This window comes from Pogona vitticeps, chromosome 2, assembly GCF_051106095.1.
Source record: "Pogona vitticeps strain Pit_001003342236 chromosome 2, PviZW2.1, whole genome shotgun sequence".
Classification (NCBI taxonomy): Eukaryota; Metazoa; Chordata; class Lepidosauria; order Squamata; family Agamidae; genus Pogona; species Pogona vitticeps.
The window spans coordinates 91378649-91397061 of NC_135784.1; the positions used below are offsets into that span (position 1 = coordinate 91378649).

The 18413-nt window shown below is 41.8% G+C and overlaps 1 protein-coding gene across 12 annotated transcripts in view; it reads right to left on the reverse strand.

Moving 5' to 3' along the window:
• Positions 1-18413, reverse strand: part of GALNT10 (polypeptide N-acetylgalactosaminyltransferase 10) — a 91359-nt gene that overhangs the window by 38477 nt on the left and 34469 nt on the right. For all 12 annotated transcript variants that reach the window (XR_013541832.1, XR_013541831.1, XM_078385613.1 and 9 more), the window contains exons 4-7: positions 17951-18117; positions 14926-15111; positions 7297-7480; positions 5225-5342 (exon numbers count right to left, since the gene is read on the reverse strand). Coding sequence is in view for 10 of the 12 variants with exons in the window: in XM_078385613.1 (XP_078241739.1) it covers positions 5225-5342; positions 7297-7480; positions 14926-15111; positions 17951-18117 (655 nt within the window). In the remaining 2 variants the exon portion in view is untranslated. The remainder of the gene's footprint in view (positions 1-5224; positions 5343-7296; positions 7481-14925; positions 15112-17950; positions 18118-18413) is intronic.

Sequence of the window (18413 nt, forward strand, 5' to 3'; positions counted from 1 at the left end):
TATGGGGGGGGGGAAGAACAGAAACCAAGAAAAGCTTGTGATTACCAAGGCAAAAGGTTCTTGTCATTGGTAAGTCTGAATTCTCCACAGTGTTCTTTGCTAGTGTTTGCTGGATTTATGCTGGGCATTGTGACTTATTCAGCTGAACAAGAAGAGCTGCTAGAATAGGTACTAATGATTTCTCAGATACAAAAGCAAAATGAAGGCAAACCTAAAGCAACCACAAAGCACAGTAGAAAGATAACATTTTTGAAATATGGTTAACTAAGGCATTTGGGGCTGGTTGCCCTGGGGAGGAAAGCGATGACAAACCTTGACAGCATCTTAAAAAACAGAGACATCACCTTGCCAACAAAAGTCCGAATAGTCAAAGCTATGGTTTTTCCTGCAGTGATGTATGGAAGTGAGAGCTGGACCATAAAGAAAGCAGACCGCCGAAGAATTGATGCCTTTGAACTGTGGTGCTGGTGGAGGCTCTTGAGAGTCCCCTGGACTGCAAGGAGAACAAACCTATCCATTCTAAAGGAAATCAACCCTGAGTGCTCACTGGAAGGACAGATCCTGAAGCTGAGGCTCCAGTACTTTGGCCATCTCACGAGAAGAGAAGACTCCCTGGAAAAGACCTTGATGTTAGGAAAGTGTGACGGCAAGAGGAGAAGGGGACGACAGAGGATGAGATGGCTGGACAGTGTCTGCGAAGCAACCAACATGAAATTGACAGAACTCCGGGAGGCAGTGGAAGATAGGAGGGCCTGGCGTGCTCTGGTCCATGGGGTCACGAAGAGTCAGACACAACTAAACGACGTTCTCCTACACAAATTTAGAATCATAGAATAACTGAGTTGGAAGGAGCCTACAAGATCATCAAGTCCAACCACACACTCAGTGTTGGTATTCGAATCAAAGTACCGTATATCTGACAGATTGTGAGGCACAAAGCAAGGGAGTAGAAGCCCTCGGCGGAGTGTCGTCCTCCCTTAAGGAAGAACAGGAGGCGCAAACAGACCCCCTTGCACCACTTGTCGTGATGGTACAACAGGGAGTGGACACCAGGGAACTAGAACAGGGGTTTGCTAAAGTAACTATAGCCACTCAGACTGAAGGGGAAATGGTGGGAAAAGAAGAAAGGAGCAGAACCACCGTGGAGGTGGGAACGGGGATAGAAAAGGGGCAAGGGACGATATACCGGGGGGCTGGGAGTTAATATGGGTGGAAGATTCCTGGACCGGGAAGTGTAAAAAGGTCCAGGTTCCCAGACTACAGAAGAAGAGGTCTGCCTCCTTGACCCTCGTATTGGGAGGAATCAGAGGCGCGTGAGTGGCGCTGGAGATTGAGGGAGGAGAAAGAAGCTGTGGAGAGGGAAGAAAGGGAGAGAAGAGCATGGAGGCTGGAGGAAGCCTGTCAGAGAGGGTTCTGGCTGGACCGTGGGCTCCCATACAAGAGATGAGGAGACCATACCACTAACAGACCCAGGAATGGACTTTTTGAACTTGGATGACAATAATCCCTTTACCAAGAGTCCCTGGAATGATTCTTAATTTAATCCGCTTAACAGAGATGTTTGGATTCCTTTGTGGGACCCGTTGGTTGCGAGAGACAATGTTGGAGCACAGTTAGAAGCCAAGAACCTGTTGTTCAATGTTCCAATAAAACCCAGTTTTGACTTTGCATTTCATGAGCCTCTGGTGACAGTGTCCAAACCAGAAGAGACCCCATTTGAACCCTCACACAGATGGCTGATTGATTTTCTCTTAAATGCCTCCAGTGTTGGAGTGCTCACCATCTCCTGAGGAAATTTTTGTTGTACTGCTCTGACAGGAATTTTCCCCCCAATATTCAGCCAAAATCTTGCTTCCTGTAACTTCAGCCTATTAGTATGTGTCCTGCATTCTGGGATGACAGATCCTGCCCCTTCTCAGTATGATACTCAAGTATTTGAGAAAAGTGCTGTTCTATCTCCCTTTAGTCTTCTCTTCTCAAGGCTCAACATGTCCAGTTCTTTCCATTTTTCTTCATAGGACTTGACTTTCCTGGTCGTCTTTATTGCCCTCCTCTGAACTTGTTCCAGTTTGTGGGCATCCTTCTTAAAGTGCAGTGTCCAAAACTGAACATAGTACAGTATTCAAGATGAGGCCTAGGTAAAGGTAAAGGTTCCCCTTGACATTTAGTCCAGTCGTGTCCAACTCTAGAGCGCGGTGCTCATCCCCATCTCCAAGCCATAGAATCCCCCGAGGAGGCGTGTCTTTGCCAGCTGCCCAGATGCCACGCGAGACTACAGAGCTACCCCGAGAGGAGCCGGGGGGCGTGGTGAGGAGCAGGGCGTATTTAAAGGGGAGCATCCCTGTTGTTGCCCTCTTTTGTGTGGTTGAGTGACAGCCCACCAACCCGCCCTATATTCTAGTGTGAGATTAGCTGGTTGCCCATCGGGGGGGCGGATAGATGCCGGACAGAGGGGGATTTAGTACTTCACCAGATTTGGGGACTATGTTTGTGATAAAGTAACAGCATTTGCCCTTTTTGCAACCATATCACACTGTTGGCTCATATTCAGCTTGTGAGCTATAACAACACCAAGATCCTTCTCACATGTAGTATAACTGAGTCATATATCCTGCATCTTATACTGTGCATTTGGTTTCTTTTTCCTAAGTATAGAACTTTGCACTTATCCCCATTAAATTTCATTCTGTTGTTTTCAGCCCAATACTGAACCCTATCAATATTTTTTTAAAAAAATTGTTTATGTCATCCAGGTATTGCTATTCTACCCAATTTTATATAATCCACAAATCTGGTAAGTATACTCTGCACTCCCTCATCCAAATCATTAATAAAAATGTTGAAGAACACTGGGCCCAAGACTAAGCCTCGTGGTATTCTTGTTACCAGTGTACCCAGTGTAAGAAGGAGCCATTGATATGCACTCTCTGCATGCCATGCTGTAACTGTGTATTCACCCGATAGTTCTTCTGTCCAGCCAACACGTAGCTAGTTTACTAATCAGAGTATCATGGACACTTTCTCAAAGGCTTTGCTGAAGTCAAGGCATATTATATCTACAACATTCCCACTGTCTACCACGGAGGTTACCCAATCAAAAAATTAGATGACATTAGTCTGGCAGGATTTGTTGACAAATCCATGTTGATGTCTAGTTATTACTGTACAGTGGTGCCTTGCATTACGATGTCAATTCGTTCCAGCGAAATCGCTGTAGAACGAAAACATCGTAAAGTGAAATTAAAAAGCCCATAGAAACGCATTAAAACCTGTTTAATGCGTTCCAATGGGCTTAAAACTCACTGTCCAGCGAAGATCCTCCATAGGGCAGCCATTTTCGCTGCCTGTCTTGCGAGGAATCCGTCCCTAAACACAGTGGGGAGCCATTTTCTTTATCCGGTGGCCATTTTGAAACCACCGATCAGCTGGTGGAAAATTGTCGTTTTGTGAAGAATCGTTTCCCGAAGCAGGGAACCGATCATCGCAAAGCGAAATTCCCCCATAGGAAACATCATTCATCGTAATGCGATTTCGTCATGAAACGAAGCAATCGTAATGCGAGGCACCACTGTATTGTTTTCTAGGTGCTTCCATAGTGGCCACTTAATAATCAGTTCCAGAATTTTCCCTGGGACTGGTGTCAAGCTGACTGGTCTGTAATTTCTAAGTTTCTCCTTTTTGCCCTTTTTGAAGATAGGAACAATGTTAGCTCTTCTTTTCCAGTTTATCCAGCACTTCACCCATCCTCATTATTTTAGGAAAATAACAGACAGTTCTGAGATTTCTTCAGCCAGCTCTTTCAAAATTTTTAGGTGCACTTTGAACTCATTCAGAGTAATAAGGCATCCCTTGTCTATTTGTTTATCGATCTCAAGTTGCAATTTAAATCTGGAGATACAAGGACAAACTATGGCAACATATCATGCTACTTTTTTTCTCTACAAGATGAGAGTTCTTGTGTTCAAAATCTATTCTTGTTAGTAAATTTAAGCCATACCATAATTAAAAATACCCTATTTTTTCACATTTACTATAGGCTAGGTGATCTCAGAGGAGCAAAGAGCCATTTTGAAATATTTTAGAGCAGCCGAAAGGTCACACTGCCAAGAAGAAGCTAAAGCGTAATGGTGCCATCAAAGATGCTAATCTCCATATTTTTAATTTTTGAAAACCATCAATGTAGCATACTGAAAACCAAGACTTCTTTTATTGAGTCAATCTACCTTATGTTCAATCTCCCTCTGTTTCTACTGTCCTTAACTTTTCTTAACACTATTGTCTTTTTCTATAAGTATTCTGTCCTCATAATGCTTCCAAATTATGATAGCTTCAGTTTAATCATTTTATCTTCTCTTTCAAACATTTGATGTAGGACCACTTATTTTTCTTTCTGGTGGTCCATGGTGTTTATAGGCATTCTATTTATATAGGTTTATAGAAAATAACCATGCTCAGATTACATTTATTTAAGGTTACAAGACCGTGACAGTTCTTATGGAAACCTTGTTTATTTGGCTTATCTACTGGCTACATTATTTCTCCTATTTACAGTTTTGCCTACCGTATTTTCCGGCGTACAAGATGACTTTTTGGGCCCAAAAAACATGCCTCCAAGTGGGGGGGTCGTCTTGTACGCCAGGTGCACTGACCGCCCGTTTCCCTTTTCCTCCTCCTCCTCCTCAGCATCTTGCCTTCTTCCTCTCCCTCTTGCTGCTGAGCCAGCACGCTTGTTCACCCACCCCCGCCCGTTTCCCTTTTCCTCCTCCTCCTCCTCAGCCTCTTGCTCTTCCTCGCCCTCTCGCTGCCATGCCTGAGCCGCCACCAGGCTGCGCGCTGCCCCGCACCGCTGAGCCAGCCGCGCGCTCGCTCGCCCGTCACCCCCCCCATTTCCCCTCTTCCTCCTCCTCCTGTTGGGGGGGGGATCGTCTTATTTGGCCGGTCGCCTTGTGCGCCGGCAAATACGGTAAAAAATTTTTTATGACAAAAATATTCATCTCTCATATTATTTGCAAATGCACTAATGAGGACAGATCAGGTTCCATCAGTGAGCTTCATGTTACTTGACAGAAGCTTTTCATTCTCAGCTACATTATGGCAAAATGTTTATCTTTACTGTACAAATATAATCAAAAAAGAATCAAAAAGAGTGTAAACTGGTGCTTCATCTCTAAATACTAATTGCCCAGTATTTTTCAAATAAAAACAGTCAACGAATGGAGCTCACCTTAAATGATATTTCATACTGTTCTCCTCCCCATATCTCCAGGCCTGCATCATATCCTCCCAACTCCCAGAACCACTTTCTATCAACTGCGAACAGTCCTCCAGCCATTACAGGAGACCTTAAAGTAAAATAAGAATCCATATTAGCAATATATCAATACACTTCTCCAATCATTACAGATCTAGATGAATTACAGTTTCATCATCAAATGGAGTTGCAGTATTATTTTCCAAGACCCCTTCTTAACAATATTTGCAATCCCTGCAGTGTTACTGCTTTATGGTGCTTTTTATACAACAAAAGAGAGGTTAACAGGTGGCCAACACAGATCATTATAAAGTACATATAAAAAAAGTATGAAGTACAACACATCATTGTTTTCCCCAAATCTCAGTATTTTGCTTTTAATATCTCCTGTCCCCAAGTTGGTTGAAGTCTAATTTCTCTACATGCAACGGATCTCACTTAATTAATGGCTAAGCTTTCAATTATAAAATGCAAAATTTCAGCCCATGTTTTGCAATGAAAATTGCTGGATACCAGAAAAACATTTCTGTTCTCTAGAGCAGCCATTCTCAGTGGAGAAGGGAGGGGGCTGGCATATTTGAAGGGGCCCCAGACTGGAAAAAAATCTTCACGCACCACCTTATAAGGTTTGTTATGTGTCTTACAGAATCCTGATTTGGACTATATTTCGTTCATATTTTGTTTATGGCTGTGACCAAAAAAAGTTGAGAATGCCTGCTCTACAGCAATAATTGAAAATCATTACAATTGTTTGACAGTTTTCTTTAACATGATAAATTTCCAATGGTTTCTTTAAAAAATTATCTGTTGCTATTTTCTACATATGCTTAGTTTTTTTTTCCAATATGTGTGTGTGTGTGTGTGTGTGTGTGTGTGTGTGTGTGTGTGTGTGTGTGTGTCTGTCTGTCTGTCTGTCTGTCTGTCTGTCTGTCTGTCTGTCTGTCTGTCTGTCTGTCTGTCTGTCTATCTATCTATCTATCTATCTATCTATCTATCTATCTATCTATCTATCTATCTATCTATCTATCTATCTATCTATCTATATTTATATATTTACATTTCTACCCTGTTCATAGCATATGAATGATTTATGAAGAACCTAACTAACATGGACTCTCCTTTTTTCTGCCTGTCTATCAAACTATTGTATCTTTTATGTAAAAATCAAGTGGGGCACCTTCTGGAGGTAAAGCTCCCCCAACCCCCCCAACCCCCCAATTTTGTTTAAAAGATTTTCCAGAGGTAGTTGAGGAAAGGACAAAATTAATTTCAGTGCAACTGCTGCTGGAACAATATTCAATACACTCTATGTAGATACTCTATGTTTGTGTATATTTCACCAGTTCTAGTTGTGTGTTATTGCTTTTTTAAATCACTTATTTCTTATTTCAATTACATATTACTTTTTGTAGATTTCCAAGCTTTGTCATTTTCCCTTTTGTTTTTGTAGACAGAAAATATCACAAAAGTACAGATTTTGTGGTGTTTTCTTGCGAAAGGAAGCCCTCTGTTTTTCAGTGGGGAACCATCTCTTTTTGTTCATCTCTTAGGGGTGGTGTATTTTACTTCAATCCAGGTGGAACTGCTTCCTGCTGCCATGTGTGATCCCTGATAGGTGCTTGCGGGGATGTCAGTTCTTTTCAACCTACTGTCTCCAAGCAATGGTTTTTAAATAATTCTTTCCAAAGTTAGCACTGTAACACATTAGCACTAAGTCATTTTGGAAAAATAAAAAATAAAAATAAAGAAGAGGTGAAGGAAAGGGTTAGTCCTGCTGGAAACTGCTAACTGGCACCTCATTAGAAGCCTATTCACAGCTCTCTTGCCTTTGCTCCTGGTGGCTTCTGAAACAAAATGATTGCTTATATTCATCTGGACAGCTATCTCTATAGCTGTCCAGATGAACAGCTAAAGAAACTAGCTAATGAACCAAAGAAACCAGCAGGGACCCAACTGAAAAACTGTGGAGGGGGGTGGTCTTCTCTATGGTGTACCTGCAATCTAGCTTAATTGACACCTATTCCCATGTTGTTTCATGAACTTACTCAAAAGGATCACTGGGATCAGGTTTCTGTAATTCAGGAGGAATTGGTATCCGTTTGTAATACATCTCCCAGTCAAATGCTCCTCGCATTGCATCTCCTGCTTGTGTTTCATAGCCAAAGTGATCATGGTCTATTACATCAATCATTGGACAGACAATAGTTTTGCGATTTCGAGCAATACGGTCTGAGGAATAAAGATAAATATGTTAAGTGTGCATTTTCTGCATCTTGCACATGTGACAAAATAATATAACTACAGCAGAACAAAAAAGAACCCAGAACCCTGGTTTTGTTTCTCTTGCTACTAAACACACACACCATTCAGGTTCACATTAAGTACCTATACTACTCACAAAAACCTTTTAAAGGTCATCTTGCTTCTGGTATCAGAAGTTCTGCTTTTATTCATTATCTCTAGGATGATTCCTTTGCCTTCCTCTATGGCAGGGGTTGCCAAACTACGGCTCACAGGCCGCATCTGCACCCACTTGCCTTTTTATCCATCATGGGCATAGGAAGAGGGAAGGAGGAGTCACGCAATCTCCCACCCCTGCTGTCTTTGCAAAGACAGCGGGGCTGGGTGACTGCTTCTATCAGGCTTCACTGAGCACAGGAAAAGGAGGAAAGGGGAACCCAAGCAATGCACCCTGCCGGTCAGAACCAAATTAAATAATTATCAGGAGGAGAACTTTTTAACTCCTTACTGGACAAACATATATTAAAGAGTTTCTATTTCTGCTGTAAAAAGATTTGAAAAAATACAGAATGAATATTCAGAAGCGCACTCATCTAAGCCAGTGGTTCTTAACCTTTGTTACTTGGATGTTTTTGAACTGCAACTCCCAGAAACCCCAGCCAGCACAGTTGGTGGTGAAAGCTTCTGGGAGTTGCAGTCCAAAACTCCTGAGTAACCCAAGGTTAAGAACCAATAATTTAAGCTATGAAATTACTGGTTTTTCCTCTGTGGTTGGGGATGGTTTTACAGAGCTTTGGTGCCTGTTCCACAAATCTTGTCACTGTATAATTTTTTGGTAAATAAGAAAGAAAACCTCCAAAGATGCTGTGTGCCATCAAGTCACTTCTGATGTGTGGTGACTAATGTGTGTTTAACAGTTTACATAGATAGCTGTAAGAGACAGAAAATGCTGACTTTCATGGCTGTAGCATTACAACCTGGTAAGCATTAGTTGATTACAAGATCCGAGGAACAATGCAAAACTGATTTTTGTATGTTATACGTGAAATTATCAGATGAGTTATAGGCTTGTCATACTCAGAATTTATGTATCCTGAAAGTACAACACATACCACACAATTACAACACAGATATTTAAATGTTTTCCAAGACGTCTTATTTGGTCATGCCAAAAATATTTTCTTTTACGTTTAATGACCTACTAACCTAGCATTTGATTAAAGAACAAAAATATTTCTAACCGTAAAATGTCAGATTGCTATAACTGAGATGTACAAACTAGACAAAGTGGAGTATTTAAAATGATCCAGTAGATTACAACCACCTTCTCTTTTTTTGGTGCAAGTTCAAAATGAGTTTAATAAGGGAATGTGACATTCAGTACTAATATGTTTCCTACTACTTTGCAGACTCAGGCAGGAAATGATTCAGACACAACACCATATTATGTCTTGACAGGATGATGGCCTAAATCCAATGCAGACATCTGCTAGTGGGACTGCTTGGGAGGAGGGCCTCCTCCTTCCCCACCGCACTCCCCCTACACACCACAGAAAACTTCATCAGAAAGTTAGGAATTTCCCTAGAGCTGGTATTCAGCTGGCATTAAGGACTGCAAACAGATGGGAGAGGATGAAACTTCTGTTGCACTGGATTTAGGCCGAAGAATTCAGGCCAAAGAATTCTATCTGTTTCACATCTTTATTTACAGTTGGACTGTACAGATAAAAGGTTCACATGTTCTTAAATAACCTTCTTCAGGACTTGATATACTAATATTACCCATTCAACTTGATATACTCAATTTTAATGATATTATTTTCGTTTAATCTAGGGCACATATTTCAGAAAAAAGAAGTTACCTACCTGTAACTCCGTTTGTTCAAGTGGTCATCTGTGAATTCAAACTAATGCACACTAATGGGTTAATCTGCACCTGAGCAGAGCAGCTTTGGAACCTTCTAGAGATTAAGCACATGGTGCTGGGACCTCCCACACGCCGGCTATAACCCTGCCCCCTGAACCGAGTGCCTCAGTTCCGTTGAACTGTCCGCCGCTGTGCAGCATGCCACATGGCACACATGACAAACAGCAGGGAGGAAGGGCGGGGAGTGTGAATTCACAGATGACCACTCGAAGAACCAGAGTTACAGGTAGGTAACTTCTTTTTCTCCTTCGCGGTCTCTGTGAATGCACACTAATGGGTGACTAGCAAGCTGATTTACCAGGTGGTGGGCATCACAACAAAACAGAAGCTAGGACTGCTCTTCTCACGGCAGCTTTTGCCTTAACTCAAACATCCAGGCGGTAGCGGGATGCGAAGGTGAGAGGTGTGGACCACATAGCAGCCTTGCAAACATCTGTCAGCTCCATCCCCCTCAGGAAGGCCGTAGAGGAGGTAACTGCCCTAGTAGAGTGGGCCCGAACAGTAAATGGTAGAGGTGTATGAGCCTTTTCATACGCCAACCTTATCGCCGTGACTATCCATCTGAAGAATGTCTGCGGCGACACAGGCAATCCTTTAGATTGTCCCTGGAATGCTACAAATAGTCTCTGGGAGGACCGAAAAGATGCTGTCCGGGAGAAATAGTAAGCAAGAGTCCTCCTGATGTTGAGTGAATGAAGGGACCTTTCTAAATTTGACAACAGATTTGGGAAGAAAGTAGGCGGCATTATGGGCTGATTAAGGCGGAAAGATGTAGCTACCTTTGGCAGAAGAGACATCTGGGAAGAGGGTGACCTTTTCCAGGTGGAATTGTAAAAACAGTGGATCTATACGCAGAACCATCAGTTCACTCACACGTCATACAGACGTGACAGCAAGGACAAAAGCTGTTTTTACGGTAAGTAATTTCAAAGAAGTGGAAGCCAAAGGTTCAAATGGTGAAGACATCAGCTTCTTCAATACAAGTTACAGAGACCACTGAGGGTGGGCGCTCTGTAGGCGGGATGCATATTGCTAAGGCCCTTCAAAAATTGCTTCAATGTTGGATGTCGAAACAATTTGGCCACATCTGAAGATGGAGGCTGATGGCCAACAATTGCAGCTATATAAACCTTGGGTAGGTAGAACAGGGAGGTTCTTTTTTACAGCAAAGTCTGAAAATATTTTCCATTTGTAGGCATAAGTGGCAGCAGTGGGCGGTCTCCGAACTCACCGTAGAACATCTGCTATTGATGGACTAACCTCCAGGCCTTGAGGTGTAATGTTTCCAGGTCCGGATGTAGTGTCCTGCCGTCATGGAGAGAGAGTAGGTGAGGTAGCATTGCTAGATGAAAATGGTTGACTGAGCTTTGATGTAGCTGGGAGAAAAGAAGGTTACTTACCTGTAACTGTAGTTCTTTGAGTGTGAATTCACACATATGGGTAATGTCCGTGCCTGCAGTGACAATCTCGGGAGATTCTAGAGCTAAAAGTAACAATTTTACGGTGTGATCTCCCGTGAGGCAATGCTCCTCCCTCTTGCCTCCCCTTTCCAGTTCCTCTGATATGTCTGCTGGGCAAAAAGTTATGAGATTGATAGTTAATTAAAGTGCCTTGCCGGACAGGGGGAAGGATGGGAGGGTAGTGTGAATTCAAAGAGGACCACTCGAAGAACTACAGTTACAGGTAAGTAACCTTTTCTTCATCATGGCCTCTGTGAATGCACACATATGAGTGACTAGCAAGCTTCACTTACTGGCAGGTGGGACGTCACGGTAGGAAGGATGCTAAGACAGCTCTGCCAAATCCGGCATCAGTGCATGCTCTGACATCCATTTGTTTTCATAAAGGATACTTGTGGATGACTTTCGAGCCCGATCTATTACTGACTGAATGTCGGGTGAAGGGATGGGAGGTCTGGGTGGCACACCATCCCGTCCTTCATCGTTAGGAGATTGGGGAGGAAAGGAAGTCGGAGCATGTCTGTGGACATCGACTAGAGATAAGGGAAACATGGTTGTCTCGGCCTCCAAAGTGCTATCAGGATCACGTCTGCATGGAAGTGTTGGATCCGAATCACAGTCCACTGAATGAGAGGGATAGGCGGGAAAAGGTAGAGAAGTCCTCTGGACCACTTGATCATAAAAGCGTCCCCGATGGAGTTGGCATCGGTTCCAGCTCGAGTGCAGTAAATGCTGCATTTTGTGTTTGATCTTGTGGCAAAGACATCGATGTCTGGTGTTCCTTATCGATGGCAAAGGAGTTGACAGTTTGATGCCTTGAGGGACCACTCGTGTAATCTCGATGTTAAGCGACTTATATGGTCCGCCAAGTAATTCTCTTCTGTGGAGATGTGTACCGCCATCGGGAAGATATGGTGCCAGTAACACCATTCCCAGAGGTCCATTGTTAGGCGCAAGAGGGAGGAAGAATGAATCCCCCTTGTTTGTTGACACAGAAAAGGGCAGTCGTGTTGTCTGTTGGCAGTTGGACTACATGACCTCGGATGATTGCTAGGAAGGCTTTTATAAATGCTAATGGTTCTAGATGATTTATATGGAGCCTTGATTCAAATGTCATCCATAGACCGTGAATTTGGTATTGTAGACAATGAGCGCCCCATCCCCAGAGACTGGCATCGGTCGTGACTTGTACCGTGGATTGAAGGAGATGGAATGGGCGACCAACAAGAAGATTGGGCAGTGTAGTCCACCATCTGAGTTGATGTGAAAGTTCCGTTGTTACTCGAAGCCATTTGGACTGGTCTGTCTGCAGGTTGAATTGTGCAAGGAACCATGCTTGAAGAGGTCTGAGTTTGAGCCTTGCATGCAGGATGACCGAAGTTGTCGAGGACATGAGTCTGAGGAAATGTTGGGCGTGTTGAGCCATGACCAAGGCTTGGGGTCAAAACATGCTTTAGTTTTGCAATTTTTTCCTGAGAAATGAACTTGTATGGAATCGAATCGAGCTCCAATGAATGTAGCCGTCTGGTATGGTTCCAGATGGGATTTGGCATGGTTGACTTGAAGACCAAGGTTTTGCAGCGTAAGGTAGTGTGGGTGGCTCTCATGGAGTCGAGACGTGAGTGTGCCACAATGAGCTAATTGTTGATATAAGGGTATATGTGGATACCCTGAAGACGAAGAAAAGCGGCAACCGGGGCCATGCACTTTGTAAAGGTCCTTGGAGCCGTAGAGAGTCTGAGGGGGACGGAGCAGTATTGGTAAGCCGAATTGTTGAAGTGGAAGCGGAGGTAATTGTGGTGGGATGGATGGATGGATATATGAAAGTATGCATCCTTGAGGTCGATCAGGACGAACCAATCTCCCTGCGAAAGAAGGGGAATAACGGTGTCAAGTGTGAGCATTCGAAATTTTCGAATAATGTAATGATTGAAGGATTTGAAGAGTAATTCCGGTAATGACTGAAGAGGGAATAACACAAGCTCCAATTCACATTGCTGATGTAGCGGCGGCAGAAAACGGAACTGAGACGCTTGGTGCTGGGGGCGGGGTTATAGCCAGCGTGTGGGAGGTCCTGGCACCATGTGGTTAAATTCTAGAACATTCCAAAGCTGCTCTGCTCAGGTGCAGATTAACCCATTAGTGTGCATTAGTGTGCATTCAGAGACCACGAAGGAGAAGCCAATGTGTCAAACCATTTCACTTCATTGCTAAATCATGGATCATTAGGAAAATTTACCAGTCTCTTCCTGAACTTTTATTTATTTATTTATTTATTTATTTATTTATTTATTTATTTATTTATTTATTTATTTATTTATTTATTTATTTATCTATCCTGCCTATCTGGTCAATATGACCACTCTAGGCGGCTTACAGAACCATAATACAACAACAACAAGAACAACAACAACAACAATAATAATAATGAGTTACATTAAATAGTAAAAACTTCAAGATGGGGAAGAAAATGAAAAATAAAATACAAAGAAAAAAAAGGAAAGAAACAGATATTAACTGGAAGGAAAGGCCTGACTGAACATCCAAGTTTTTAGTTGGTTTTTAAAAATACCCAGCGAGGGGGCCCCGCGAATCTCCAGAGGGAGATTGTTCCAGAGGCGAGGAGCCACCGCCAAGAAGGCACGGTTTCTTATTTTTTCCTTCCGAGCCTCCCTCGGCGTCAGGCTCCTCAGCCTCATCGCTTGGCTTGCGCGAGTGACATGGGTAGACCTTGGTAGGAGTAGACGTTCTGCCAAGTATCAAGGCCCTAAACCGTTTAGGGCTTTGTATGTAAGCATTAATACTTTGAAATCAACGCAGAACCGAATGGGCAGCCAATGCAAAGCGGCCAGAATGGGAGAGATATTATGGTATTTTCTCATACCACTGAGGAGTCTAGCCACCACATTCTGGACCATTTGGAGTTTCCACGTCACCCTCAAAGGCAGCCCCACGTAGAGCGCATTATTTCATTATTTCCATCATGTTATGTCTGTCGCATGCCTCTCCCATATTGTTACTTTGTGTGCTAATGAGATGGAGGAAGGGGTAAAGAACATGCCTGAAATTCTTACTTAATTAGAAATACATTCTCTCACCAAAAGCATCTTCTGAATTGGGCCTTTATTTCAACTGAAAAGTTATAGAGTATTTTTACCTGCTGAAAGAATAACATGCCATTTGATTTCATTACAGATGAATGTTAGCTGTTTATCTCTTATGTAAGAATTAGAACATGTTTAGAGAAGAAGCTAGACACCTCAAGAGGCTACCAAGTTGGACAGTTCTGTTCAAGAAGCCTCAGCATACTGCTTACCTCAATATAATTACTGCTTACCACGTTAGGAATTACCTCCCCACTTATCAACCTCCACTTCTCAAAAGAGGATCAGGTAATGGAATTATTAGTACAGTCTTGCCCCGCATTACGACACATCCGCTTTACTACGATGTTTTTGCTATCGTAATTGCGATCGCAAAACGATGGTCTAAACAGGGGAATTTTGCTTAGCAATGGTTGGTTCCCTGCTTCAGGAACCGATTTTCGCTTTACGACGATCAAAAACATTGCCGGGTTTTCAAAATGGCCGCCAGGTGCTTAAAATGGCTCCCCGCTGTGCCTAGGGACGGATTCCTCGCTATACAGGCACTGAAAATGGCCGCTGTATGGAGGATCTTCGCTGGACAGTGAGTTTTTAGCCCACTGGAACACACTGAACGGTTTTCAATGCGTTTCAATTGGCTTTTTAATTTCACTTTACGATATTTTCGCTTAACAGCGATTTTCCTGGAACGGATTATCATCATTAAGCGAGGCACCACTGTATGTATGATGGCAACATTTTGCCTTTCACTTCAACAAAATCTAAGGTAATGATGGTTTGGAAATCCCCAAGACAAGACTTAATTAAAGACAAAATATATTAGGATTAGGTTGTAATCTAGGTTTTAGGTTTTTGTGTTCCTGATCATACCATATATAGTTAGAAATACTTGAAACAGAATCTGTGTAACAGACTGAAATATATTTCAAACAATATCCGTACCTAAAAGGGGTGGCAACCAGTTCACATTGGCCTCACAATGAGAGTCCAAAAAGGTAATAACGTCTCCCGATGCTGCAGAAGCGCCCAACATTCGGGTCCTTATCAATCCTTCTCTCTTTTTGGTTCGGAGAATCCTCACTTTGGGAAACTTTGCCATATAGTCTTCCAAGTGCTTTTTTAGGTGTTCTGCATGTAAAAAAAAGAGTAAGATATTTATCAGGCAGTCTGAAACTTTGATTACTGCTCCTTCTCTGAAGGACATATAACAATTTTTCAGTTATGTTTTATGAGTTTTACAGTAGTTTTTGAACTTTCAGAAATTCTGTATTTATTTAAAACTGATTGTCAGAAGTAACATCATTAAGTTAGAAATTAATCAAATGTGAGTGAAAGTGCCTGGAATTAAGAAACATATATGAAGATATTGACGGTTTTGAAAACTTTAATAGGAAGCTTGTATTCTAGAAATACATCCATGCAACAATAACTACAAAAATTCCTCTCTTGGAACTTCCAGTTGCATATTAGATAGTGTAGAGAACTCAAAACACATTTTCTGATTCTAAAATATGTTTGCCATGTAAAGTGTCAGGACAAACCAAACCTTGTGCCATTTTGTGGTTGAAATACAATACAGAGATACTTATGTGAATGCTCTGATCAGAAAGAACCCCTCCTAATGCCAAAACAGAACATGTAAAATAAGATTAATTTGAAAATCCTCCACGTATATGAGTAATACCATGACACCGAATTGTTCTGTTCATAAATACAAACATATGCAATTAATTGCTGTATATCTAGGTCAATGGTTCCCAACCCTGGGTCCCCAGATGTTCTTGGACTAAAACTTTCAGAAGTCTTCACCACTAGCTGTGCTGGCCAGGATTTCTGGGAGTTGTAGTCCAAGACCATATGGGGACCCAAGGTTGGGAACCACTGATCTAGGCAATCAGGACATCCCTTAAAGAGAGTTCATTGAAGAATACATGCATGGCTGCCCCCTCAGCAGCAACTGTGTGGTTGTACAGATGCCACATTGTTTTGCTGCAATCTGGATGGGGTAAGTGGAGATGGAAAATATAACTGTACACTCATAATGGGTTGATTCATGGAAGAAGTCAGCCCCCAGAGGCAAATGTAAAGATGAAGAGAAGTATGCCTTGGCATAGGTATTTTTTGTGTTACATGTTCCACAATATAAAAGTGCAATAAAACGAAAATGTTGAACTGCAGAGGTAACTCTGGAATGGCCCTCTCAGAGTGATGCTGAGAATGATTCCTGCATCTGAATATTAAGTTGTGCTGCCCACTGGCAGCTGTTCAAAGCCACTAAGACAGTGATTTCTAAGAGCATTACTCAGATGGAAACACCTTTGAGGAGCAGCCTCTAGAATGCTTTCAGCATTCCACAACTGTGGCTGTCCAATATGTGAGTCCTGTTCAAATTGGACCAAATGGACCTACTGATATCAAGAGACAGAGGATGTCCTCAGAATATTCACTACAGTGCACTTAGAGCAATGCTCATTCAGCAATGCTCAGGGCCAAAAAAGGATGCAAATAAAGAAACAGTACTAGAAGCCTTTGAATTACTTCTACTACATAATATGTGAAACAAATAATGAGATCCAGTTACACAGATTATAGTGCAGTGAAAACACTGCTTGAATCATATTTCCATACTGGACAAAATATGATGAGAGGCACTTTTTTCATCTCCTTCGAATGACAGAATATCTGCAAATCGAAGCTCATGTGATTTTTAAGTTAGTTTGGCATGTGGAACAACCCCTTCAGTGGAGTGTCATTGTCGTCAACAGAGACTATCTTCTAATCAGGGTACAAAATTGTCCCACAAGACCACTGAAACCAAGTCTTCCTACAAATGAAGGTAGCATTTTAAATAGGACTGTTGTTCTTTAATTAGAACTTTTGTGAATTGTTTACAAAATTGGCAATCCTGTGCCTGATGTCCCTCACCTGGGCAACAGAAGCATTTAAGACTCTCCTTCTGTGAGGGGAATTTTGTTGGTCCTAGTGGCACATTTCTTAAAAGGGACCCACTGGGATAAAAAAGGCAGGAAGGCCAGAACAATGAATTGACGAATAGAAACAGCAAAGACAATTTTTAAAGCAAAGATTAATGGCAATGGAGAGGGGTAAAATGAAGAAGGTAAGTGGAAAAGATGAACTACTTTTTCTGGAAGTTGAGTCATGGTAATTGGACTTCTTTCTTATTAGGTTGTGACATTTCACTACTCATCCAAGTAGCCTCTTAAGTCTGAGAAGAGTTGGTAAGAGACTTCCAGATAACTTCACCTGGATGACTGAGAATCTTCACAGATACAGATATATATACACATATATATATGTGTATACATATATGTATACATATATATGTATACATATATGTGTATACATATATACACAGATACAGATATATATACACATACAAACTTTGTTGAGAAGAGATTAGGATCTAGAGAAGCTCTCAAGCTTCAGACTTCCCATAGTCATCTGGCTGCCAGACTAGACAAATTTGTGATTTAACCTTGAGCAGCTCTCATGTTCTGCCTGCATTTGTAAACATAATGCAGCAAGTGGTGGAGCAGGAAAATTCTAACCTTTTAAAAATGCTCGCAGTAAAGTATTTCCTTCTCAAGTAAATTAAAATTGCAACATTATAAAATTAATGAACTCATGTTACCAGTTATCATAAAAAAACCAGGGACCAAAGTAAGAATCTTGGTTAAGTATCATGTCAGGAAAGATTTTCTTGGCTCTTTATTACAGCTTCAGTTTTTGTTAAAACTTCAATAAGAGTAAAGATAGTGAGAACATGGTCCTGATTAGTGTGTAATTTGGCCCATTCAATAGATGTTTGTGTGAGAGGGTGGAAAGTCAACATTCACTAACACACTTAGCTAAACATACAATCATTTACCATAATCAACTGCACAATTTGGTGCTATGTGACATTCGGGCTCTGTTCATTTATGTATGTCTATGTGTATAAAAGTACCTCTGTCACTGAAATCATCCACTAGCACAATTTCAGCTATCAGTTCAGGTGGAGAGCGATTGAGAACACTGTGCACTGTCCTGAGAAGTGATGACCATCCTTCGTTGTGGAACGGGATTATTACACTGGTGTTGGGGAGCTTTTCCAGATATAGCTTGCTATTGCAGCTAGAAGACAGATTACTCCAGTTACTACCTTGATCAGTATATGATAAACGTTACTACTTTTGAAACAATTTTGAATAATCACTCTATCTCACTGACTTGCTAAATGTTGATTGCATGAATTAGAACAATCCATGAAGGACAAGTTTGTTCCAAATGGGTCATCTCAGGCACGGAAACATAAATCTCGCTAAACCCATTCCTAATGTTGCTCTATTACATCAGCAGCCTTCAGCCTAAAAAGCATAAAGTACCACCAACAAATAAATACAGTGGTGCCTCGCTTAACGACGATAATC